Source organism: Cajanus cajan, chromosome 1 (assembly GCF_000230855.2).
Source record: "Cajanus cajan strain Asha chromosome 1, NIPB_CcT2T_4, whole genome shotgun sequence".
In the NCBI taxonomy this organism is placed as follows: Eukaryota; Viridiplantae; Streptophyta; class Magnoliopsida; order Fabales; family Fabaceae; genus Cajanus; species Cajanus cajan.
The window spans coordinates 21,236,466-21,263,521 of NC_138517.1; the positions used below are offsets into that span (position 1 = coordinate 21,236,466).

Genomic DNA, 27,056 nt, shown 5'->3' on the forward strand with positions numbered 1-27,056 from the left:
TTTTCATGCATATTTTAGGTTTTCCTTCTTTTGCAGTTTAGTTGTATTGATTATTTGATTAGTACTTAGTAGTGTGTTTTGAATAACTTTAACAAGGATATTTAGATTTGGAAATTGAAATGGACGAGTCAATTAGTACACCTATGACTGTTTGTGATAATGAAATTGAGGTAGACGATGTTGAAAAAGATTTGAATCCACTGATGTTCAACATGATAACAAAAGGGTCAAGTCCACAACATCAGATTGTTGGAAATTTTTTACTAGGATGGGAAAGGGTGATGATGGAAAAGAAAGGGCAAAGTGTAATGGTTGTGGCAAAACTTATTTAGTTGGTGGCAAAGCATATGGGACTTCTCATTTAAATCGTCATATTCCCAAATGTGAGAAAAGAAAATTTGAAGATATGAGTCAAATGATCTTAGACATGCAAGGAAAGTTGAAATCAAGAAAGATAGATCAAATGGTTTTTCGTGAGTTGTATTGTCATCTAATGATAAGACGTGGTTTGCCCTTCAATTTTATTGAGAGTCCTGAGTTTAAGGCTTTGATAACGTATTTGAATCCTGATGCAAATACATTTTCTAGAAATACTTCTAAGGCTGATATGTGGAGAATTTTTATTAGAGACAAAACAAGGCTTAAAAGTGAATTGGCTACCATTCCTAATAAATTTGTTTAACTTCTGATTTATGGACATCTTGTAATACTGAAGGTTTCATTAGTTTAACTGCTCATTATGTTGATCTAAATTGGAAGTTAAATAGCAAGATTCTTAACTTTCATCATATGCCTCCCCCTCACACTGGTTTTGAATTATCTAAAAAGATTGGGGACTTCTTACAAGATTAGGGAATAGAGAAAAAAAATTTCTCTATCACTTTGGATAATGCTTCTGCTAATGATGTTCTACAACAGACATTAAAAAAACAACTTGTTTTGCAAAAAGGGTTGATATGTGATGGTGAATTTTTTCATGTGTGTTGTTGTGCTCATGTTTTAAATTTGATTGTTCAAGAATGATTAAAGGTACTTCATGGCACTTTAGATCAAATTAGAACTAGCATCAAATATGTAAGGGGTTCAGAGAGTAGAATGATCAAATTCAAAGAATGTCTTAAAAAACTTAGTGACATTAATTCATCAAGTGCATTGTGTCTAGATGTACCTACAAGATGGAATTCAACTTTTTTGATGCTTCAAAGTGCTCTTAAATATCAATGTGTTTTTGGAAGTCTACATTTGATTGATGAAAATTACAAATATTGTCCTTCAGATGAAGAATGGGAAAGAGCAACAAAGATTTTTAAATTCTTGCAACCATTTTATGAAATTACAACATTAATTTGTGGCACAAGTTATCCTACTTCCAGCTTGTATTTTTTACAAGTTTGTAAAATCCAATGCCTTTTAATGGTAAGTGTAACAGATGAAGATAAAGTTGTAAGAGATATGGCTGGATTGATGATGGAGAAATTTGAAAAGTATTGGGATGAGTATAGTGTTGTGCTTGCATTTGGTGCAATTTTAGACTCATGGATGAAGTTAGAAACATTGGGTTATTGCTATGAAAGAATTGATTTGCTTACTTGGGAAATAAAATTGGAGAAAGTCAAGGAAAAAGTTTACATGCTTTTCTCCCATTATTTTAGCCATGGTTCTAAATTAAATGCTCAAAATCTAAAGCGTAAGGATGTTTCTTTTTCATCTTCGATCAATAGCAAACCAAGCCTTTTTTATGTAAGTTATTTACTTTAATTTATTGAAATCATGATTTCCTTCATATAAATATTATGTATATTTATAACTTATTTTTTTTCTTATCATATAAGGAATTAAAAATGCGCAAGCTTCAAGTTGCTAATAAATCTGGAAGGACTCAACTTGATATATATTTAGATGAACCCACTTTAGATCTTGATTTTACGGATCATATGGATATACTACAATGGTGGAAGAATAATAGTCAACGTTTTCCGGATCTCTCCTTAATGGCTAGGGACTTGTTAAGCATCCTTATTACCATAGTTGCATCTGAATCTGCATTTAGTATTGGTTCTCGTATCCTTAACAAGTATAGAAACTGTCTCTTGCCTGAAAATGTAGAAGCAATTATTTGTGTTTCTAGTTGGAAGTATGGTTTTAATCTGGGTAATTCATTTAATCCAATTTTAATTCTTAAATGTTATTATTTATATAATTTTGATATTCATTTCAACATCCTTACTTTAATTATTTTTATGTTTAATTTATTTTGATGCAGAAGATGAGGATGAAGATGATCAAAATAAAAAAGTAGAGATAACTTCTTCCAAGGGAGCTCCTAATGTTCTTGAAATAGAAAGTCAAAGTTGTTTAAGTGTGTTTAGACTTGTTTTATAGACTATAAAAATTTAGATTATTAGTAATTTATAAGTTTGTAATTTACTTTTGTTGAACATATATTATGTACAATATTTATGGATTTTTAATTTTATATAGTTATATTTATTTATTTGTAGCAATTTTTTTTATGGAGATCGATATATTTTGCTGCTAACTTTTCAAAGTTGCGTGTCAATCTTACTATAGATATGCCATAATTTACAAATGTAAGATATATAAAGTTATGAAAATTAGAATAATCTTTAAACCAATGTGAAAACTAAGTTTATGCTTTTTGATAGAAGTAATTGAAATATGTTAACAAAGGATATTGTACAAAAATACCGTTGCAAGATTGTACAATAGGAATATAAGTTATAAACTAATATATATAATATCATAATATGTGAAACACTTTTAATTTAACTTATATAAAATAGATACTGCGTGTGTTTGTGTATTTAATAAAATAAAATAATAATAGATACTATGTATCTTTGTGTAGAAATTTTGAATAACTACCTTTAATGATTTCTTTTTTTATAATATTTTTTTCCATTTTTTTATTTGAACATAAAATATATATTTTTTCCATTTTTTTGCAAATTGTTTTTTGGGTATGCGGGCTGGCCAGCCGGCCCGCCCCCATTTTTCATTGGCGGGCCGGGTTTTTGGCGGGCCAAAACGGGACGGGCTAGCCCGTTTTGCCACCCATAATTGTTAGGTAGTAGGATTGACCCTTAATCTCTTGTCTAATGCATGCTTTTAGAAACAGAAAAAATATGAATGTTTTCTGTTTTGCTTTCTGAATGCTCTGTTGCGTTTCTTGTGTGATGTAGAGTGTAAATATGTATTTGATTTCAAAATTAGATATGTTTTGATATAAATTAGAATGCTCTGTGGGTTCCTGTGCGAAACCCTATGAGGAACAATTATGAGTATGACTGTGAAATATGAACAAATGACATGATACATGATGTGAATGAGAATGTGCTAATGTGAACATTATGACTATAAGAATGTAAATGTGATAAGACATGAAATTCCATGAAAAGTGAAGTGATGAGTCCACGAGTTCGTGAATGTGTGACATGCATCATGTGCATATATAAGCTAACAAGGTGTACCTTAGGGTCACCAATGATGTAACAAGCTAACAAGGTGTACCTTAGGGTCATCAGTGATGTAACAAGCTAACAAGGTGTACCTTAGGGTCACTAATGATGTAACAAGCTATGATGTATGATTATGAGACACGTACGTGACTGGCCCCACATGCATGCATCTATAAGTCGAGTCCATGACATCCTTGCATGATGAATGACTGTGTATGTATTATATGTAAAAATTGAATTTGCATATGATTAATGAGTAGCTATGATTGTGCTTGTATGATTTATGTGTGTTACCTAACTTTTATTTCTACATCTGGAACCGAGTGAGATGTTTCTCACTCCCTTGTTGTTCTTTGTATGTGTTTAAATTGTGTTGTAGGTGATCATCAACATGAGGATGTTGGTGATGAGACTTAGGCTTCAGTTGAGCATGTTCTGATAAGATATGTGACATCGGGGCATAGCTAGGCTTAGTTTAGGATTTCATTATTGTATTTGTTTTAGAAAGACTCTTGCTTCTTTTTGTTATAAATTCTGAATTTGACCATGATTTAAGTTTACGAATGTGAATTCTCTACTCTTATGTTAATGGACCTATTATTTTAATTCTAAAGATTTTATTTAACCCAAGAATATGTTTTATAATTTTTCTATATGTATGTTGGGGTAGAGGGTGTCACATCGATGAGCCCAACTTGCCAAGCACTCCGTCAAGATGACTAATCTCGATGGCAACATTGTCGACATCCCCAACCCTAGCAATTGTGGCTATACTATTGCTACTTTGACATCGCAAAGAGCTCCCTAATGTCTGAGAAGCCCCAAAAGCCTTGTTGTCGTTGCACTTGCTGCTACAACATTTAAAAATTGCCACTTCTAAGATAGGTTAACAATCGAGCTTAAAAGTAAAAAATAATCGATATTAAAAATCTTTTTTCTACTAGTGACTTATATAATAAATGCATATTAATTATCATCTAGAAATTAATTAAAATTTAAGTGATATGTAAAAGTATAATTGATAACATAACAATTAAAGTTGTCTTAAAATTTGAAAATAACAAGTAAATAAAAATAAAATTTACTAAAAATATGACAAAGAAAAAGGAATGACATGAATATATTAGTAGCATGTTATTTTAAACATTTTTTTATTATTAACTAAAATTTATTAAAAATTATAATATTGTTTTGCTTAACTAATTTCATTCTTGACTTTGTAATTTCAAATATATTTTAGTTAATAAAAAAAATTTGGACAGAAATAATATATTAAAAAATGTATTACTGGCTTTTATCATATAGTATATTATAACATCAAGAGATAGGACTGTTATTATATATTTTGATGAACAATGGTGTGATCCTAAATTTAATGGCAATTAATTAATGCTTAAATAACTCGTTTGGTTTGTTAAATTCTTAATATCAAACTCAGTTGTTCTAAATGTTCAAGTTATTGTTTGAGTCATGCAAGATTTTCCATTTTTTTTATATTTAATTTCATTTCATGCAAAAGCTTGTATTTTAACGTCTTTTACGATTATACACCTTCAAAAGCTTTTTATAATTTTCTATCAAGACTATAAGTTAAAAATATTTTCACCAAAAGAGGTTTTAAGTAAAAATTAATAAACTAACGAGACTATATCAGTAGTACAAGATGATTATGATAGCATACATTTTAATCCTTTATTTTATTTATTAAATTTATTTTAATTTTTTATCTTTTAAAATATTTATTTTGGTTGTTTATCTTTTAAATTTGAATCAATAATTTGATTCTTTAAAAAAGATGATTATTTTTAATTTTGAGACATAATTTTGAATTATTTTTTGATTAATTCAAAACTTAAAACTTGTTTTATTAGATTTATCTATATGAAAATTATTGGATAAAATTAAAGTTTGAATAAAAAAAAGTTACAAACATGATAAAAATTATATAAAAATAAGTTTAAAAGGAATTTGAAAATTTCAAATTTTATATTATTTTCTAGTTGTTTATGAGACATATTTTTTTTACATAATTTTTCCTATTTTTATAGTTTTTTAGATTTAAACATTAATTGAATTTCATAATTTTAATATAATTGAATTTAATACTACAAGTTTTATATCTTAAATTAATTAAAAATTGTTTTAAAATTGTGTTATAAAATTAAAGTTATTATTATTTTAAAAGAATTAAATTAATTCAAATATAAGAGATAAATGATTAAAATAAATATTTTAACAGATAAAAGATTTGAATAAATTTAAAAATAAGATAAAGGATAAAAATATAATTTAGTTATTATGATATTGTTCAAAAAAAAATATTTAATTATAAATATAAATTCACATAAATACGTACATGTCATGATATGCAATGAGGATCTAGTGCGGATTTATACCTGCAACAGATTTCGCGTTCTGTTTTCCATCATATTTCTCCATCCATTTAATTATAAGGTCTTTTTGTATGTTTGTCCTATATGTAATTAGATTTACAATCAGTTACCACAACTTTTTTTTTTTTGGGTACATAGAATAATTACAACTTTGATTTATTTGAAAGATCTTTTTTAGTTTTTAACAAATTATTACGTAACAATATGATAATATTTTAAATGTTTAACTTTCTTGTACATGATATTAAGCACCTCTTATTATTATTATTTTATGTTAAAATAATGTTTTATTAGCAAAAATCATATTTTGTGAGCACATATTAATCTTTAGTTGTCAATTTTAAGATATTGCGTGAATCATGTTTTTGACAAAAAAATATACATCTTTCTTTAATTGATTTTGAGGAGTATATATATATCCTTTTATGTGTTTAAAAAAATTATATGATCTCCAATATCAATTTTGAACTTGTCATGATAACGACCTGCTTCTATTGTAAGATCTTAAAATTTTAAAATAATAATAAAATAAAATATATTTTATGAAAATTATGAAGGATTTGTGAAAATATTAATCACATAATATATGTGTCCTTTTTGAGTTATTTATATTTTAATTAATAAAAAAAGAAAATGCTTTGACCCTAGGTTAACTTCTTAACCCAAGGGTCGTAGTGTGGTTAAGTGGAAGTTTATCTAAAGAGAGGTTAACTCATCAGTTTCATTCTACGCTTCTTATTTTAGCTCTTAACCTAGAAACTCAAGACAATAACATGAAGGCTAAAGGAAGGAATCACCACAAGAGATCCCTTATCGCTGTCGTGCTTATGTGTGTGCCTTAATTGTTGGATGGCGGTATTAGCCCCGATCTCATTTTTTTTTCTTTGTTATCTTGTAGAGGGGGCCTTAAGAGTCCCTTATTTACTTACGTTCTATTTACTCTCTGTAATTTGGCTCGTATTTATTATTGTCCTAAGTTCAATGCTCTATAGTGTATGATTGATTTTGTATGGGCTTGAATTGTGATTTTTATAGAACCTATAAGTCATAGTAAAAAGCCCAAATTCATGAGGCGAAGTGACGATTGAGGTATATGACTTGTGGTTGATTAATTGGTGTGTAATTGGAGTAGTTAATGATGTAAAGAAGTAGTATTAGGATGTAATTCACATTTTGATCGTTTGAAATTAATTAGAAGTGAGAAAGGGAGAAGGGTGCAATCTTCCTAGTTTTTACAGGTGAGATGAAACTTCTATCGCATTGGGCATGGGACCATGGCGTTGAATGCCATGATCCCTAAAAGTGAAGGACACTCTTTGTATCAATGACATTGTTGAGCATGAGAGCTCTAGAGAGCATATGTTGCCCTATTTGACTTGACTATTTGGCATGGTGTTGACAAGGTCTAGCGTTAGAGCTCCAAGAGTGGGTATGACCACATCGCACATAGGACTTCCATAGAGCAAAGGTTGCTCACTATGAGGGTGACACCAAGCGTAAAGTGAACCTTGTCGAGCATAGCTTCTTGAACAAGTGCGTAGTGGCTAATGGTGTGAGATTACTTAAGTTAGTGACTTAAAATGGTTAGTAGGGATGATTAATCTTGTAATGATTCTACTTGAGGTATTGTTGGAGTATGTAGTGTAACACCTAAGTTTTTAAAAAATTTAAAAGGATATTTTTATTAGTTAATTGGGCTTTAGAAAATAATTCTAAGGTTTTTTAAAATAATTGTGAATGTTTTTATTATATTGTTTTTGTTAGATCAAAAGATGATCTTGAATCCTTCAAGGTATCAATTTTAATGTTAACAAACTTAGACATTTTCAGCGAAATGTTCTTCATATCATACTATAACACGAATTAGAATAGATAATTGGTTATGATGATGTGTAGTCTCTCAAATGAACTACTTCGTCTGTAAGATAAATATATTTAATATATATCATTTATGATGTCTGATAACCAAATCATATTTGTCTATGTTTTTCCTTAACAAATCAAAAGGAATAAAAAGCTTATTTGGTGTTGAAATTTCAGAAAGGAATGAAGACATGTTTTGTGTCATAAAAAGGACACACAAATCCCTTGAAGCATGTAAAGTCTTGGAAAAAGTCATCTTTGATTGAAACACACAATAGTTCCTCCCATTTAGTACTGTAAAAGTGATAAATAACCTCTTTGATCAAATATGGAGTGATAATTTGATGAAATGCATTTAATGTTCATAATTAATGCACCAACAAACACCTCTTTTCACAAGGAAGGAAGAATAAGAGAGACGAAGCAAGCCTATGAGAGATGCTCAAGGATTTGCAATGATCATCTTCATGAAATACCTATATAAAGAAACTTGAAGACTTAGAAAGAGAAGAGAACAATAATTGTAAAAATTCATATTCATTCTTTCTATAAAAAGGATTTGTACTTAATTTGGTTGTATTATGTCTTGATAGTAAGAGGTACAGTGATTTCTCAACTTTAACTTTGTGTTATTGGTTGAAGTTTAAAGAGACTTTGTTCTAAAGAATACTTGGTAGTTGAATCTTGGAGAGGCTTTGTTGTGAAAGAATACTTGGTTGTTAAAGCTTAGAAAGACTTCATTGTTCAAATAATACTTGGGTAGTTGCTTGAAGAGGCAAATCAAAGATTACTTAGGTTGAGACAAAAGTGGCTCGTGAAAGAATATTTGTATCTTTGTAAAAGATAATAGAACTTGATCAAGTTGATCAAAACTTGGACGTAGTCTTGATGGTTGACATGAACCAATATGAAAATACTACGTTCTTTCCTATTTACTCTTTGTTTGCACTATAAATGGTTTTGATACTACTTCATTGTTTCAAATAAGTGTTGAGGTTTGATTGACACTATTAAACCCTTTTCTAGTGTCTTTCTTTTCTCCACAATTTTATATATATTTTTTTGTTTTATTTTATTTTATAATTACTTTAGTTAGTTAAATGAGAAAAATTGGTATAAAAATTAGAAAAGTTTGGAAAATGGAAAGGGGGGTCAATTTACATTTTAAGATTACACTTTTTTCCTCTATTCTGTAAATAGAAGAACTTGGAGAGTAGGAGGCTATAAGATATAACCTTGAAGGCATGTGTCCTTCATCTAACATTTATCGAGATAAAGGAAGAATGAGTAATTTCATTTTGGGGTGTGACTTATTTGTTGGGTAGCGGGATAGACCCCCAACCCCATTTTTTTTTCTATGCTTTGTGAGAGAAATTTTGAACTAAATTGCATATTGTGAATTTATATTCTATATGATTCTTATGTACTCTATCCTTGATCTTTGTGTGGTATATGTATGATTTGTTAATTAATTGGTGTAAATTGTGATTCTTTGAGATCCCTTATGTAACATCCAAAATTTTCTAAAATAAAATAAAATAAAATTCCTATAATAAAAAATTATATTATGTGCTTGATTAATTAATTAATTAAATTTATAATGTAAATAAAGTTTCTATTAACTAAATAAAATGAGGGTTAAGTTTTCATTACACATCATTTTAAAACCCTAAGATCCCTTGTAGTGGAGAACTTCAAGGAGGCCACTATAAAGAGTGTAGAGTAGCGAATGAGGCTATAGGGAGCACATAGTATTTTGGAATCATGAATCAAGGTAAAAGGGAGTGAGATAGTCACATCTATGGGCGCATATGAGGGATAAGAGTAGTAAGACAACTCTTAAGCCTCTTAGGTTCTCTGATTTTAAATTTTGTCAAGGTGTGTGTGAGCAATTTGCATTGTAGTATTATATTTCTTTAGTAAATTTGTGGATAAATATTGATTGACTTGATATAATGATGAATTAATGTGTTTTGGGGGTTAGGGTTGTTTGCATGAATTTGGGTGTTTTTATTTGAATGGATGAATCTAAGTAAATTGATGATTATGTGTTGTTCTGGATGTGATATGATGTTGTTTGACCAATTTAATTAAGGAAAAAATGAATTCATAATTTTTTATTGGTTTGGGAGAACCCAAATCACAAGGTTCATGATTTTGTGAAGTGCAAACTTCACGACAACACTAGGCATGCCTTCGTGGCACCAAGCAAGACGAACCTAGATTCATATGCTAGGTGTTGAAGGCGCCATGCTGGGTGCATGGATGCCAAAGAGGTCCTTGAATTCTCTGTATTAGTGGTGACTCAAATCACACTGGGAGAATTAGTTCTAGAGGGTGTGGGGGTATCCACACCGGGCACAAATTAGGTTAGAAGATCCTAAACCTCTTCACACTAGGGGTGAATAACACTAAGCGTGGTGTGAATCTAGAAGATAAGTCCCTTATCTCTCTATGTTGGGCATGAGTCTAACCTCATCAGGTGCCACGTTATTTTCATATTTAACTAGGTTTATACAAATAATTTAATAATGGAGGAGTCAATGAAGAGTGGTTAGTATTAGAATTGAAAGAAAAGAATAAATAATTTAGCAATGACATACAAATGTATAAGAAAGAAAACTAAAGAGAAACTATGAGTGTAAGAGATTAAGTGAACAATTCATCCTTATGTGTTTGAATAATAAGAATGTATAATAATGATTATATGTATGTGAAGTTGTATGGATGTATGAGGAAATATGATGAGGCATGATATCATAAATCATTATGAAGGGATGTGATGATGTTGGAACATGTAAGTCCAGGTTGCGATTGGCATTGATGAGACTCAAGTAGGACTTAGTGTATTATGGATAAGTTCAGGGTTATGGTCTAACAAGTTGCATTTCATAGTTGTTGTATGTGTGTGATGTAGTAGTGTTGTTTGCAGAGTTCTTGCATACATGTTTATTGTAGGATAATGTGAGTATGTAGATATGTCTCAAAGGTCAGTTACATAGACCTTGTAAGGTATTATGGTTGGGAGCCTTAAATGGCAATGAGAGGTTGATAAGATTTTGAAACATGAATAGATTGTCTTGAAACATGTATAGGAAAGAAAGACAAACTTGACCCTAACCACAACTTGCAGGTAGAACCAAAGTTATCAAAAGTGAAGTGTGACCCTAACCGCGACCTGCTAGTAGAACCAATACTATAAAGTTCTAATCCAAGAACAAAAGAAAAGCTCTCACAAAGAGAAAACTCATATATGTATTGATTTCAAATCTGCCTTAGATGCTTACAAGAGGGTCCTATTTATAGAGTAGGATAAAAACCTCTCACTTAATTGAATTAAATTCCCACTAACCCTCACTAAGTCTCCACTAGGCATTTAAGTTCCACTATCATTTATTTTCCACTAAGTATCCTAAAAGACATGGAAGCCATCCAAATAAAGTCTAACCCATTATAGCATCTTTAGTAATTGGTGTTGGACTGATCGAGATCTTTGATTTATTATTTTTAACTCTTTTTGATCTTTTTCCTTTCATTAGACCTTCCATCAATTGAAAATTATATTTTTAAAATATTGGACCTTGACAGGTACTTATCAGAGGTAACCATGACTGGCTCTAACACCTCGGTAGGACCTTGATAGACGTCCCTTAGTTGAGGATAGATCGAGGGGATCACCTATGGAGGGGTGGTGCCATCACCTATGATAGGGTGGTCTCATTCCATGGCACCTAGGCTATCATGGGATGATGAGGATGAGGAGATCGACACCACACGCATATTGAATTAAGCTTATGCATTTGCACAAGTCTATATATATTATAATTGAGAATGATTGGGTTACATGAATGATATTCATTGATGATAAATGAATGTAAAATGATTAAGTATTTGATATGATTGTTGCCTTGGATGTTGGATACGAATACAAATGCATGTATGAAGCTTAAGTGTGATGTATGTCTTATTTAGTTTTATCCTTATGTCTCATATGTACTATATATGAATGAGATGTATCTCACTCCTTATTTGTTGTTGTGTGTGTTTAGACTAATCACCATTTGTAGGCTTCGATCAGGTATAAGAATAGAAGTTTGATGGAGGTGAATCTTAATGCTTCACTAGTTATTTTGAAAATTTTCTCTGATAGTGTGAAATTAAGACTAGAGGGTTTATTTTTCCTTTAGTATGATAAAATTTATTATTTATGTTTTATTTGTCTCATCAAAATTTTATGTAACTGGATAGTTGTGTCTTGATTATTTTGAGATTTTAATCACATTTTAATTCAAAGTTTATTTTATGAAAAATTTCTAAACCTTTTTAATAAAATGACCAAGTTTATTTTGTTTTATTAATTTGTTTTTACTTTAAAAATTTCTTATTATGATTTGGGGTAGGAGGGTGTCACACCTTTAAGTTCTTATAGGAAACCCTTAGTTTAAAGAGCAATGTAAATAACAAAAATTGTTAATGTTTGGTATAAATGATGTTGTTATGAGTAATTGATAACATAATTGTGTAGTAATATGCTTTAATTGATGTTTTTACTAAATTGAATTGAAGTGTTGAGATTTGGGTTAACTTTTGGGATTTTTTCACTTTTTTGCAAGTATACTCAAAATTGGCATGGCACCGGGCACCATTATGGTGCATCGGGTACGGGAGCAACAAAGAGCTTAGGCTACATTCTATGGCTCATTTGATAGGCATAGGTTAGGCCACACTAGACATGGGAGCTATAGGGGTTCCCCAGTGTTAATTTGTTGGGTGCGAGTGTTGTCATTTCGGGCGAGGGACCTCTAAAGAGAAACATGTGCTCTTTATGGGTCTTGTGTCGAGTGTAGGGTGTTCTTTGTAACATGTCAACTTCAAAAATTAAATAAACTAAGTTGTTTCAAATAAAAAAAATCATATTATAGACTTAATTAAATTAATTAAGTTATAATATAATTAAAATGTTTTTATTAAATAAAATAAAAAAGGATATGGATTAAAAGAAGAGTCTTGGATTGGACACTTGAGCCCAACTTGAATACTTATTAAAAAAAGAGCAAGGTCAATTTTACGCATCTGTTTTGAACCCTAAGAACACTTGTAGAGGAAACCTTGGAGAAAGAGATACTTGAGAACATATGAAGTAGTATGATAAGCATCGAAAGGGCATGATAGTCCCTCAATGGTTGTCATCAAGGGTAAGGGGAGTAAGGATGTCTTATCCATGGCACATATAAGGAGTATGGATAGTGAGTCGATCTTTAAGCCTCTTAGGTTGTTAATCTACGTCTATGTGAATAATCCATGTTGAATGTTTATGTATAACTACTATTGTAATTTTTCATGAGTAATCATGATGAAATTGCATGGTTGGATCGATTTGGTGAAAAATTAAAATGTTTAAGGGTTAGGGTTATGTGATTTGAATGAATTAATGCCATATACTTGCTATGTGTATGTTGTAAGACTATTTTATTTCCTGTTTCAATAAAAGGATCTTTGAAGTGGATTTTGATGGGTCTTAGGCAAACCAAATCCTGAGGTTTACAATTCTACAAGGTGAAAAATTCGTGAAGAGAACCACACTGGGCATAACAATGCATAGAGATTTCTAACTTCTCTGTGTTGTGTGAAGGGTGCCTTGTTGAGAGTCATTTTGATGTAGTTTTTGGAGGGGGATTGCATCAGGCATATCTTGGATCACACCATTCAATTTTGTTTTAGGAGTCATTGACTTCTCAATGCTAGGCATGGAAACAACCACATAGGGTGCAATTTGGTCAAAGAGGTCTATGATCTTTCCATGCTAGATGTAGGCATAACCATGCTACGTGTGAATGCAACATAGAGGTCCCTGATCTCTCCATGCTAGGCAAGAGTATTATCTTGTCGGCATCATGTCGTTGTTGAAAAACACTTGTGCTTAAAGAGTAATCAGTAGTAGAGAAGCCTACGAGAAGTAAATACTAGAATTAAAAGAAAAGAATAAGAAATAAATAATCATGGTTAATCAAGTAAAAGGATTGGAAAAGTGAATAAGGAGAGAACAATATACATGCTTGAGTAAAGATAGAATAAAAACATGTATGATGAAAAGAAGATAAGTGTGTGGGGATAATTGTATTAAGATAATGTTGAATGATATGATGTTCATGATAAGGATTATGATGATGTGATAAGAGGCGTAAGTCCAGGCTATAGTTTGGCAGTGATGAAATCCAATAGGGCTTGGTACTTGTGGAGAAGTCTAGACAGAGAGGTTTTACAAAGTTTTTGTGGTAACATTGCATTTGTATGGTTATTATGTGGTGTTGATTTTTTTACATGGATGTACCAAGAATGCTTGATATTTTATATTGATATTTATCTTGGATGTGTATTGTAGTAGTACTAATCATATACATGGATGAAATATATTCTCACTCCTTGCACTTATCTTGTTGTGTTTGTTTGGGATGAACCTCATTACAATAGTGGAACAACTACATAAGGATGAGTATGATATAAGGGGAGCTTAGTGTTTTTATGGATGGTTTGGGATCTTGCTTTGATATTTTGACATCGTGTAATAAATGTTCTTATCTTTTCCTAGTTATAAATGGTGTTTATTTTAATTTATGATGCTTTATGTTTTCTTTTGGAAGTTTTGTATAAAAGGTTGGTTTGTGCCTAAGGTTTTGGACTTATTTGATATTTATTTACCTTATTGTTAAAGAGTTTTTATTTACAAATTGTAAACTCTTTTTACATTATAGTTATATCTATATGTTTTATAATATCTTTTAAAATTATTTTTTTTTATTAAAAATCTTTATTTATAATGATTTGGGGTATAAGGGTATCACATTCTTCATTTTGTGCCACCCTACATGTGAGTGGGTACTTATACTTTGATATGTTTGGGTTAATAGGAGGTATCTAACTAGGAGTATGGTCCACGATATCGACAGTAATATGATAATGATTAAATGATTAATTATATGAGTAATTTAAGGGTCAATCTTAATTATCTCACTTATCTCTTGAAGTTGTTTAATGGTGATGTATGATGCTTATGAGTGTGGACCATGTGATTGATGGAATAACACTAAGGTCGAGAAGACCAAGAGGTGATATACTAAAGGAGGCAAGAGGAATGGGATAGTAAGGCCATTTTTGGACCTTAGCTCCTAGGTCGAGAAGAAATGGACTTCACTTAGTTCCACTTCTTGTGCTACTTCCTTGGTGGTGCCCAAGGTAGATAGCCTTCCTTTGTGTAGGACTTTTCCTACCTTAGTTGTGTCAATAATGCACCCAATTTATGGAATATATTATTTGTTGGATATAACATATGAACCTTCAAGGTTCCTTGTGACAAATTCTTTTCATAACTATCCAACAAATAATATAATCCAAAATTGCTTAGGAAATTTTCTAGTTGTATTTCCTTTGTTTTCTAGGAAATGCCTAGGTTACCACATAGGGTACTTTAGGCAAGATGTTCTAGTTTTTAGGACTAATGCATTAGTGTGCTATAGTTATACACCTAGACTTCATCATGGGGAGGATCCTATCCTTAGCATTAGGGAGTCTAGTCTTTTTAGTTTAGAAAATCTTTTTAGCATTTTTAGTGGCACTCCTCTTAGGATGCACTTTCCATCTATATCATATACTATTACCTCTCATGCTTACTTTTATGTTTTTGTTGGTCATGACGTCCACCATAAAGAACCTCTTGATTTGAGGTCAAATCCTTTTCAAGAGGGAGGGAATGATGGAATAACACTAAGGTCGAGAAGACCAAGAGGTAATATACTAAAGGAGGCAAGAGGAATGGGATAGTAAGGCCATTTTTGGACCTTAGCTCCTAGGTTTTATAGCATTTATTTCTTTATTCCTATTTTGCCCTTGTCTTTAATTTCCTATTTTACCCTTGTATTTTGGGGTATTTTAGTCATACAATTTATTTTACTTGTATTTCCAATTTTACCCTTGTATTTTGGGGTGTTTAGGACTTAGAATTTATTTTCTTTTGTATTTCCCATTTTACCCTTGTATTATGGGGTGCTCTAGATTATTAGGGTTTTTAATTTTGGGCTAGGGTGTTAATTAGAGGGTGACACATTTTTGGTGCTTATTGGGTCTATTTTTGGTGTTAGAAAGGCTTAGGCCCAAGTGGAGGGCAAAGGTTGCATGGTCTTATCATGCACCTAGATATAGCCAATCTAAACCCAAAGATTCCATCCTTGGCCACCAAGTTGCATCTAGGGTTCATTTGCATTTCATTTGGAATGCATTTGCCTACTCCAAATGCAACCCTAGATGCCTCCCCTCCTATAAATACCCAACACCCCACCACTTGTAAATACTTTGGATTATATAGATTTTGAGTGAGCATTCTTATGCCTCAACGTCTCATCCTTAGTCCCTAGGGTAAGTTTCGGCTATCCCCCTCCTATCTCCACCCTTGGAGAGTAGGAAACCTAGAGTGGCCTCCACCTACCTTGGAGTGAGCCAACTTTGAGCACCCAAACACCACCACCCTAAGTGCTTCCGCCCAAACACCATCATTTTCACGCCAACTTCCTTTTCTTCACCATACACCTTCCTTTTGTCTACCTTGTTGAACCTAGATCAAGGGCCAAGGCTTTCTCCCTTCAATCCCTACGTCATTCATGGAAGGAGGAATCCATCAGTGATGGTCAAGTAATTTGAAGTCTAAGTCGAGGTTTAGTAGTGTTAAAGTCTAGGCATGAGTGCTTAGCAATGACGTGATAAAGCTATGTAATATGTACTTGTGATAAAGATATGATGTGAGTTTGGAAAGTGTTTTATGTGAAAAGTACGTTGTGGAGTACACTACTAGGAAAGGTCTCCAACGTGTGAGCTTGGGGATTTATGATTTGGGGACAATCGAGTTTGGGAGCCCCAATTCCACTAGGCTATGTGCATGGGGTGAAACTTGACTAACACTACTATCTTGAAGTGCCTTAGTGTATCTCCCCCTAGTGTAGAGTATCATGGTAGGTTGACCTTGACATGTTCTCCTAGGCTACTCTATGTGTGCCGTCAAGCAGGGATAAAGTGTTTTACTAGTGCTACGCACATATAGACTTGTGAAGTTCGTGCCCATGGCATTTGTATGAACCATGAATTTGTAAACATGTCAATTTATTCTTTATAACTAATGCTACATTGATCCATCATATATGTATGCTTATGTTGTTGTTGTGTGTTGCTATTCGACTATATCTCACACCGATAGTTAGAGTAAGATGTTTCTTACTCTTTTTTCTATTTGTTGTGCTTCTATGTATGTTTTACAGGTGAGGATCATCTTGATAATGATGCCAATAATGAGGCTTTGGCCTTGTGATATGCTGATGTGTCATGGTCTGCTAGGATGTGACATCGAGGCTTTTAGTTTAGGATTTATGTTTATTTGAGATATTATTATTATCTTTAAGATTTATGTTAGTTATTTTTAAAGTGAAATGGCATTTTTTAGCTAGTTGATTTCCTTTGAAATTTCATTGGTATTTGTTTGATGTTTAACATATGTTATTTCCTCCATCCTTAGAGGTTTTGTGATATGTTTTCATATAAATTAAAGTTTAGTTTAAATTGTTTATAACTTCTTTTATTATTTCTTATATTCTTGATGTGTACATTAGTATGTGGGGTAGTTGGTGTTACATGTAGAGCATATTGTTATGATTGAACTATATATGAATCTTGTGACCCTTGTGAACTACCACGTGTTGTGAAGTTTAAGCTAAAGGCTTAGTAGTGTAAAAAGTCTAGGAATATGTGCCTAGTTGGGATAAGTAATGATGTGAAAATGTGGACATTTGATAAGTGATGATGTGTATGAAATTTGCATTGGCTCTTGTTGTGTGGCATGCATCATATGCATAAAAGTGATTTTGGGGGTGTTGGTGTGGAATACAGTGTTAGAGAAGGTCCCTCTTGTGATCTTTGAGATTCATAACACTAGGGACAACAAGATTTAGGAGCCCCATGCACCACTTTTAGCTCTTCCAGATTTTTCAAGAACTTTTGAGCTAGAATGTGATGCCTCTAGGGTTGGCATATGGGCGATTTTGTTACAGGATGGGCACCTAATTGCTTATTTCAGTGAAAAACATAAAGGTGCCTCTCTTAACTACCCAACCTATGACAAAGAGCTTTATGCTTTGGTTAGGGCCCTTCAAACCTGGGAACACTACCTTATTCCCAAGGAGTTTGTCATTCATAGTGACCAAGAGTCACTAAAGTATTTGAGGGGTCAAGGTAAACTTAATAAAAGGCATGTTAAATGGGTGGAGTTCTTGGAACAATTCCCATATGTGACCAAATGCAAGAAAGGGAAAAATAATGTTGTAGCTGATGCCCTTTCTAGGAGACATGCTTTACTAGTCTCCCTTGGTTCTCAAATTTTGGGATTTGATCACATTAAGGAGTTGTATTCCAATGACTCTGAGTTTAATGATTATTATACCCAATTTTTCGCAAAGCCTCAAGGAGGTTTCTATATTTCTAAGGGGTACTTGTACAAAGAAGGAAGAGTATGTATACCCCAAGGATCTACTAGAAAACTCCTTGTAAAAGAAAGTCATGAGGGTGGTCTCATGGGGCACTTTGGGGTTGAAAAGACTCTAAGTTTTCTAAAATAAAAATTCTTTTGGCCCCACATGAGAAGGAATGTTGAGAGGTTTTTCTCTAGATGTATAGCTTGCTTGCAAGCAAAGTCTAAAGTAATGCCTCATGGCTCCTACACACCCTTGCCAGTTGCTAACTCTCCATGGGTTGATATAAGTATGGATTTTATACTGGGCTTGCCCAGGACCTAGAGAGGCATGGATTCTATCTTTGTGGTAATGGACAAATTTAGTAAAATGACCCATTTTATACCATGCCACAAGATAGATGATGCAAGCAACATAGCAAGACTCTTCTTCAAGGAAGTGGTTAGACTTCATAGTTTACCCAAGACAATTGTGTCAGATGGGGACACTAAGTTCCTTAGCCATTTTTGGAAAACTCTTTGGAGTAGGCTAGGAACTAAACTACTTTTCTCTACTACTTGTCAACCCCAAACTGATGGGAAAATAAAAGTAGTTAATAGATCCCTAACTACCATGTTAAGGGCAGTCCTTAAAGGTAACCATAAGTCTTGGGATGAGTGCTTGCCTCATGTTGAATTTGCCTATAACAGGGTAGTCCATAAGACTACCAAAATCTCACCTTTTGAGGTTGTTTATGGTTTTAACCCTCTCACTCCTTTAGACCTAATACCCCTACCAGATTATTCTCATTATTTTTATAAAGAAGAGGAATCTAGGGTTGATTTTGTGAAGAAATTACATGAGAAGGTTAAAACTCATATTCAACAACAAAATGAGAGAACTGCTTTAGAAAGAAGCAAAGGCAAGAAAGACCTCATTTTTTAGGAAGGAGATTGGGTTTGGCTTCATTTGAGAAAGGAAACGTTTCCTTCTCAAAGGAAGTCTAAACTCAATCCAAGAAGAGATAGTCATTTTCAGGTTCTTCAAAGAATCAATGACAATGCTTATAGGTTAGATCTCCCCAGTGATTATGGAGTAAGTAACACTTTTAATGTTAGTGATCTTATTCCCTTTGCAGGTTATCATAATGAGGAGGTCGACCCTACAGATTTGAGGACAAATCCTTCTCAAGAGGGAGGGGATGATGGACCATAGGCCAAGGGCCCAATCACTAGAGCTATGGCCAGGCGTATACAGGAAGAGTTGGACAGCTTGAAGACCATTGGGCTTTCTAAGCCCAAGGTACTCTTCACTTGGACTACTCTATCATGAAGAGAAGGCCTAGTTCTAAATGTATATAAATTGTACATAATTTCTTTGTATAGGCTTATTTTTGCCTTTGTATTTATGAGACACTTTATTTGCTTTTATTTCTCATTGTATATTGTTTATAGGGTAGGTTACTTGGAAACTTTGACTCTATTTAACCTAACCTTGAAGTACATTCTTTTTCTATTTTTCAGTAGTAGGAGTAGGGATGGCAATTAGCAATGCTTGAGGGTGTGATTAGTAATTGGGCCAGAATTGGGCCTAGGCAAAATTTTACATATTAGACTTGTTTTGTTCCTAATTTTTCAAGGATTTGATTTAGCTAGGTCTCATCAACATTAGATGAACCTAACTAAACCAAATCAACATTTTTCAAAAACAGTTTGGAGCCAAAACAAGCTAAATGGCCGCCTAGCTTAGTTCACATTCATGGCCGAGTTTCTTCTTCACTTCTCAAGGCTTGAGAAGCTTGTGCTACAAGCTTCTCCTTAGCTTGCTCCACAAGTTTCTAAAGCCACTTGGACGGTCAAGTGACCTTACCATGGTTCCTAGTGAACCATGGTTAAGGTTAGCTTTCTCCCTAAGCTATCTCTCCCTATATATTTGCAACTCTCACCTATTACCTCACTTTTGATGAATGAAATCAGAAATTCTTCTTAGAATTGTCTCTTCTCAAAGTCACAAAAACCGTGGAGTTTATTCTCCCTAGGTTTTCTCTCAAAGGTTCTTCAAACCTTTGAACAAGGTTCCTCAAGCTTCTTTATCTCCTTGGAGTGGCCGAACCTTCTAAGTTCTTCTCCACCGTTGAAGACTTCTTCAAGGTGTTTCAAGCTTCAAATTCGAGTCTCCTCAAGAGTGAAAAGGTATTGGATGGATTGAATCTTGAAGAACAACAATAGTTTCTTCCATCGATTCAACTCGCGATTTCTTTCCTTTAATGATTCCATAGCCTTTTTCTTTGGGTCCTTGTGAGTACAGAGTGTTGAAAAGCCACCTTCGAGGGACAACGATAGACTTTTATTAGGCCTTTTTTGACTGGATCTATTCGAAGGATATTCCTAACAAAAACGACGACTTGTCCTTATGGAGGTGGGTCATCGGTGTCCCTTTTCATAATATTTTACGATGTGACAAAGGTTACACTAATTTTTTTTGTTTGTTTTTTCAGAAATTCCTTACTAGTCCTATGTGCATGTGTGACGTACATTTTCACATATTTATTATTTTAAGGGGAATTATAATAAAAAAAACAAATGATTTGAAATGACAACAATGTAACAACCATATGCTCGGACAACATACACCCACAAGTTGTTAAATCAAACGAAGAGATCCTCACCATGGTTTTGAATAAGACAAATATAATCATATTGTTATTTCTAATATGTGCGTTAATGTCTCAGAAAAACATTAGTGCAGGGAAGCAAATAACAGAGCATGTGCATATGCCACTCTCTAGCATCAGACAGAATCATCCCTAACACGAAAAGAAAGTCAATGAGTCAAGATCATATGGGCGAATGAATTTCAGAACCTGAGTCACACATGAACTACCAGACGCAGAAAAAGACTTCATGAAAGGTTTCGAAGGAACAAGATTCGAGGAACAAATCAAACATCGTCTATACCCATAAAAGGACTTACGAGGCTATCAAACGATGAAAAAGAAGAAGAAAGAAGAAAAGTAAGCACAAAACGTCAACTCCCAAGTGTGTCAGAAAAAGGACACCTACTTTTCTGATAAAGATAACGTCTCTCCAGCTAATCCCTAGGTTTTTTGTGAAAGTCAGAATTTGCAGATTTAGAACAGTATAAACATTATTCATAAACAGGAAGCAACATTTACATTTAATGCAAAATCAAGTGCATTAAATGAAAGGATCAAACTAGTCATGAACGACTATATCAGCTTCAACGGACAAATGCAACGGGAAAATTTTACATGCCTATAAATATGCAAGAACCTCAAACCGGAAAAGGTTGGCAAAAGGGGCAAAGAGCAACGAAAGAATGAATATAGGCATTGCCCTGGGCTTTTAGCATTAAGCACCAAAAGTAATATCAAGCCCAAAAGAAAAATAGAGAAATCAGAGATCGATCCTTCATAGTCAAATCTACAAATGTATTATTGTATTCATCTCTGTAGTCTAAGGTGTTCCGAGTGCATCTTGGGAAGGAGACCTTAGTGAGTTGATGGAGGACCATCAAAGGAAGATGTACACTTGAAGGCCATTGGACCTTTGACTAGGTCCATGGTTAGGAAGCTAGAGGAGGCTTCTAAAGAGGAGGTGCTTCTTAGACCTTTGCTCATCATGAGCATTGATTATGATTCCTCTTATTAGTCCCTTAAGTTTCCATTGTATATACTTGTATAGTTGTCTTCTTTGTACCTTGTATATAGTAGATACTTGTATAGGTGCATTTTTGCCTTTGTATTTGTAAGGCACTTTGTTTCCTTTTCTAGTAGCTTTTGTACATGGATTCTAGGGTAGGTTACTTGGACCTTTGACTCCATTTAACCTAACCTAGAAATACATTCCTTTTTTTGTTTTCTAGTAGGAGTGGCAATAGCAAAATAGAGAGTGTCCTTAGTAAGCTAGAGTGTGCTCCTAGCAATTTAGCCAAAGGTGGTCCTAGGCTAAAATTTTAATATTGGACTCATTTTACTCCTAATTTTTCATAGATTTGATTTAGCTAGGTATCATTCACATTGAATGAACCTAACTAAACCAAATTAACCTTTTTTAGAAATGGATGGAGTAACTTAAGACCAAAAGGCCGCCCACCTTGGAGTGTGTTCACACTTGGCCGGATTTGTGTTCACACTTGGTTCCTTGGCCGAATTGCTTGAAGCCTTCTTAGCTTGGAAGCTTGAAGCACAAGCTTCTCCTTGGTTAGCTTACCAAGCAAGCCAAGTGAGAAGCTTGCTCTCCAAGCCTTCTTAACTTGGACGGTTATAGCTAGACTCAACCATGGTTCCTAGTGAACCATGGTCAAGACTAGCTTGCTCTCTAAGCTTCCTACTCCTATATACTTGTAAACCTAACCTTGTTAGACACTTTTGAGATAATAGAGATTGCATTTTCTGAGTTGAGTTCAGATTTCTCTCTTCCAAAAGTCCCTAAACCTCTTTGAGTGCATCCAATTCTCTTATCCCTTCCATAGAAGAGTGTGGTGAGAATTGAAGGGGCTTATCTCTTCTTCAAGGAGTGGCGCCTCTTGGGAGTGTTCCTCCACCAACCGTGGTGGCTTTAAGGCTTCCTCCTCCATAGGAAGCCTTAACCAAGCATAGGAAGGATCAAGGAGTTCAAGGTCTAGGGAGGAGATTGAAGGAGACTCACATCAATCCGGGTTTCTCTACAAATCTTCCATCATTTGGTATCAAGAGCTAGGTCTCCTTGGTAAATTCGTTCCTATGCTTCTTTGTCTTGTTTTGTTCGTCCAATATCATCTTGTTATGTGTCTTTGTTGTTCTTCCATGTATTTCCTTTTTGAGTCTTGTGTTTGTGTGCCTTGAGTGGTTCTTGTGTCACAACTATAAATCTATAGAACACACTCACTTTGTCTTGCTTTTCTTGATTCATTTTATAATTTCTTGTGAATCAATCTTTGTATATGCCCTTAGGTATTCTTTGTATGTCTTTTTAATTGTTTTAGGACTTCTTTTATCTCCCTTTGGACTCCTATAAATTCGGACTAAAAAGAAACTCCTAAAAAGAAACAAGATTACAAGCTTTTTACATTTCTTAATCTACTAGTTTTGTCTTAGAGTCATGTGTAGTTCTTGATGGAGGACCATCCTTGAAGACACATGTGGGCCCCATCACTAGGTCCATGGCTAGGAGGGTCGAAGAGGAGGAGGGTGTTCACACACCTAGGGATACTCTCCTCATGATCATAGAGTATTAGTACCCTCCTAAGCCTCATTAGTATAGGGTTTATTTTATTTGCCAATTTTACCCTTGTATTTTGGGGTATTTTAGTCATAGGATTTATTTTCTTTGTATTTCCTATTTTACCCTTGTATTATGGGGTGCTTTAGATGATTATGGTTTTTTAATTTGGGCTAGGGTATTACATAGGAGGTGACGCCTAGTTTGGTGAGTTTGGACCTATTTTTGGTGATTAGAAAGGCTTAGGCCCAATGGAGGGCAAAGGTTGCATGGACTTATCATGCACCTAGAAATAGCCAATCTAATCCCATAGATTCCAAACTTGGCCACCAAGTTGCATCTAGGGTTAATTTGGCATTGCATTTGGAGTGCATTTGCCTTGGCATTTTCGGCCATGCACACCCTAAATGCAACCCTAAATGCAACTTCTCCTATAAATACCCCACCCCCCACCACTTGTAAATACTTTGGATTATATAAATTTTGAGTGAGCATTCTTATGCCTCAATGTCTCATCCTTAGTCCCTAGGGTAAGTTTCGGCTATCCCCCTCCTATCTCCACCCTTGGAGAGTAGGAAACCTAGAGTGGCCTCCACCTACCTTGGAGTGAGCCAACTTTGAGCACCCAAACACCACCACCCTAAGTGCTTCCGCCCAAACACCATCATTTTCACGCCAACTTCCTTTTCTTCACCATACACCTTCCTTTTGTCTACCTTGTTGAACCTAGATCAAGGGCCAAGGCTTTCTCCCTTCAATCCCTACGTCATTCATGGAAGGAGGGACCCATCAAGTGGTATCAAGAGCCAAGGTTCTTCAAGGGTAACATCTAGTCTTTTCTTGTCTCCTTGAGTCTCTTTTTTGCTTTCGGTCATTCCTTCTTCTTGTTCTTCTTTGTGTGGCCGAATAGCTTTTGGTTCATGTTCTTGTCCTTGTGAACCTTCCTTTAACATTTTAGGATTCCATTATTAGGTGTTGCCATGTTTTTCTAATTTTTAGGTTGAGTCTCACATGAAAATACCATGAATATGCTTTTCATTTTTGAATCCACCTAAAAGTTTTGTCTTTGTATGTTTCCTATAATTTGTCAAAAAAAAAAAAATTCCATGTATGTGCCCAAACACTTTGCATGACTACATGAACAAAATATATGCCATATTGCATAATAGTGGGCATGACATTTAGAAACTTTTTAGAGGTCATTCATGCATGCTAAATAGTCCTAGCATGTTCCTTGTAATTTTGAGTTTCCATGTGTGAAATGCTTCCTTGCACATGCATATAACTTGCTGCCCACTTTTCCTTTGCATTCCACTTGTTTTGGTTAATTTTGTATGCTTAAAGGATCCCTAAAAGAATCTAAGAGGTGGCTGAAAAAAAAAAAAATTTGTGCAAACAACTTGTACCAACTAGTACAAACCTTTTCCACTAAAAAGATTCCTTAAGAAACGCCACTTGTCATCCTCTCTTCTCCTAAAGTTTAACCTAATTTTTGACCATCCACAAGTGCAAAACCTAAGCAACATTTGGGCTTAATTTAACAAAAAAAATTTCGGACCCAAGACATATAAAAGAAAAATTGCCGTGAAAAGAAAGAAAAGGACTAGAACAACAAAAAAAAAAATTCTTGGACCAAAAAGGACTTGTTGCTAGACTTGTGGACTTGGACAAATACCTATGCATTTGGGAGTTGGACTTATGACAATTTGACCTTATTTTTGGGACTTTCCTTTGGTTGGACCGAAACACAAAAAGAACTTAATCAAGTGGACTAAACACTAACCTAATTCTAGTGCCTTTCTAGGATTACTCTTTGTGTGCTTCCTTTCTTTGATTGAGTCTTAATTTTTTGCTTGTCTTTCTTGGCCTCTTTTGTTTTGTCATCTTAAATTCTCTTTCAGTTTAGCCTTTCTTAATTGTGCTTTTCAGTTTTTATTTCTTGGACTCTTGCTTTGGGTTGGTTTTAATTTCATTGTAGGTCAAAACCCACTCTAGTCAATTTTCACACCTTTGGTGGATTTGAGTGGAGGGGTGAACCGAATCCAAGCCTAGCCTTTGGAGGGATTTACACCACATCAAAAGGAGTGAACAAACACTTGGAGAGGTCTAACAAGTTTGCTCATTGTGAAGGAACCCAAGTGGAGGAGTTTGAAGACTTAAATTCTTGTTTTGCATAATTTTTGCTTGAAATTTTCTATTTTCGGCCTCTTTGTTTTTGGCCTTGGTTTCATTCTTTTGGTTTGTAATTTGGCCATTCTTAAACCTCTTCATTTTGGTTTAGCTTCGTGTAGTTTGAAGGTGATTTGAAAACCTTCACCTAGGACCTCGACTAAACTATGTTTTAAGTGCTTTTCTTTTGCATGCTTTATAACTTTTGGTAGTATAATTGTTTAGGCTTTTATCTTTATCTTCAAATTCGTTTAGAAGGCTTGCTATTTGCCTACTAGGGGTAACGTGCACGCACACACTTTATTGTTGTGCCAAATTGTTTTGTAAGAAAAGTAGAAAAGGCTTAGTGATTTTTACTTGATAGGGCTTGGTTATTAAGTGATTCTTTGTAGTCCACCTCCCCTTGAAAGTTCACTTTGTACACTTAGGCCTTTTCCTACCTATCTTGCACCTTGAAAACCTTTTTGTGAAAACCTTTTATCACTCACTCTTTGTGAAAACCTTTTTCAATCCCTTTTTGAAAACAATTTGTGAAAACCTTTTCTTGATCAAAGATGAGTGATCATTCTAGTGTCCATGGTCATAATTCTCGTAGTACTAGGTCTAGTGTTAGGGATGAACTTAGGGAATTGAAAGAGTACCTAAGAAAAAAAGAAGAGGAAAATATAAAAAGAGAAGAAGAATTAAGAAGAAAAGAAAAAGAGTTGGAAAAGAATAATGATGAAATAAAAAGATTGCTAGAAAGATTAGTTGTGGGAGGAGAGGCTAGTGGTTCAAGACCAAAAGTCACTTCTCCTCAACCCTCAAGAGGTAAGGGGCATATGTATGCAAGTGATCATGAGGAGGAAGGGCATCACACCCAACCTCTAAGTGATACCTTCATTAGTAGCCATCACAATGATGGTTACTATCAAAGACCCCCAAGGCATCATAGAAATAGGGAGTCTTCCAATAGGGAACCCAACATCAATCTTCCCTCATTTCATGGCAAAGATAATGTTGAAACTTATCTAGATTGGGAAATGAAAGTGGAGCAACTTTTCTCTTGCCATGGAATAAGTGAGGATAGAAAGGTTTCTTTAGCAACCCTTAGCTTCCAAGGGCATGCTATGTATTGGTGGACCTCCTTAGAAAAAGAAAAAAGAATAAACCATGAGCCTCCAATTCAATATTGGAATGAGCTCCGTAGTGCCTTAAGAAGGAGGCATATTCCTCCATACTATGACCGAGAGCTTATGGATAAGCTTCAAAGATTAAAACAAGGGTCCTCTAGTGTGGAAGAATATAGGCAATCTATGGAGTTACTCATGATGAGGGCTGGGATAAGGGAAGAAGAGAGGACCACCATCTCAAGATTCCAAAGTGGTCTTAACCTTGAAATAAGGGACAAAGTTGAGCTCTTACCATATAGAGATTTGAATGAGCTTGTTCAACTTTGTTCTAGAG

The 27,056-nt window shown here is 33.9% G+C and overlaps 2 protein-coding genes across 2 annotated transcripts; both read left to right on the plus strand.

Annotated features, from left to right (window-relative positions):
- The first annotated feature begins 268 nt into the window (after window positions 1-268).
- Window positions 269-852, plus strand: LOC145952624 (zinc finger BED domain-containing protein RICESLEEPER 4-like). Its single transcript, XM_083065420.1, has 2 exons — window positions 269-647; window positions 716-852. The coding sequence occupies exons 1-2, from the start codon at window positions 269-271 to the stop codon at window positions 850-852; spliced, it is 516 nt and encodes a 171-aa protein (XP_082921546.1).
- A 561-nt stretch (window positions 853-1,413) lies between these two features.
- Window positions 1,414-2,582, plus strand: LOC145952635 (zinc finger BED domain-containing protein RICESLEEPER 3-like). The gene is made up of 3 exons (XM_083065447.1): window positions 1,414-1,740; window positions 1,833-2,151; window positions 2,572-2,582. The coding sequence occupies exons 1-3, from the start codon at window positions 1,414-1,416 to the stop codon at window positions 2,580-2,582; spliced, it is 657 nt and encodes a 218-aa protein (XP_082921573.1).
- The last annotated feature ends 24,474 nt before the right edge of the window (window positions 2,583-27,056 follow it).

Coding starts and splice junctions, on each gene's coding strand:
- LOC145952624 (XM_083065420.1), top strand. CDS start 269: ATGGGAAAGGGTGATGATGGAAAAGAAAGGGCAAAGTGTAATGGTTGT. Junction 648..715: donor AGACAAAACAAGGCTTAAAA/GTGAATTGGCTA, acceptor GTAATACTGAAG/GTTTCATTAGTTTAACTGCT.
- LOC145952635 (XM_083065447.1), top strand. CDS start 1,414: ATGGTAAGTGTAACAGATGAAGATAAAGTTGTAAGAGATATGGCTGGA. Junction 1,741..1,832: donor GCAAACCAAGCCTTTTTTAT/GTAAGTTATTTA, acceptor TTATCATATAAG/GAATTAAAAATGCGCAAGCT.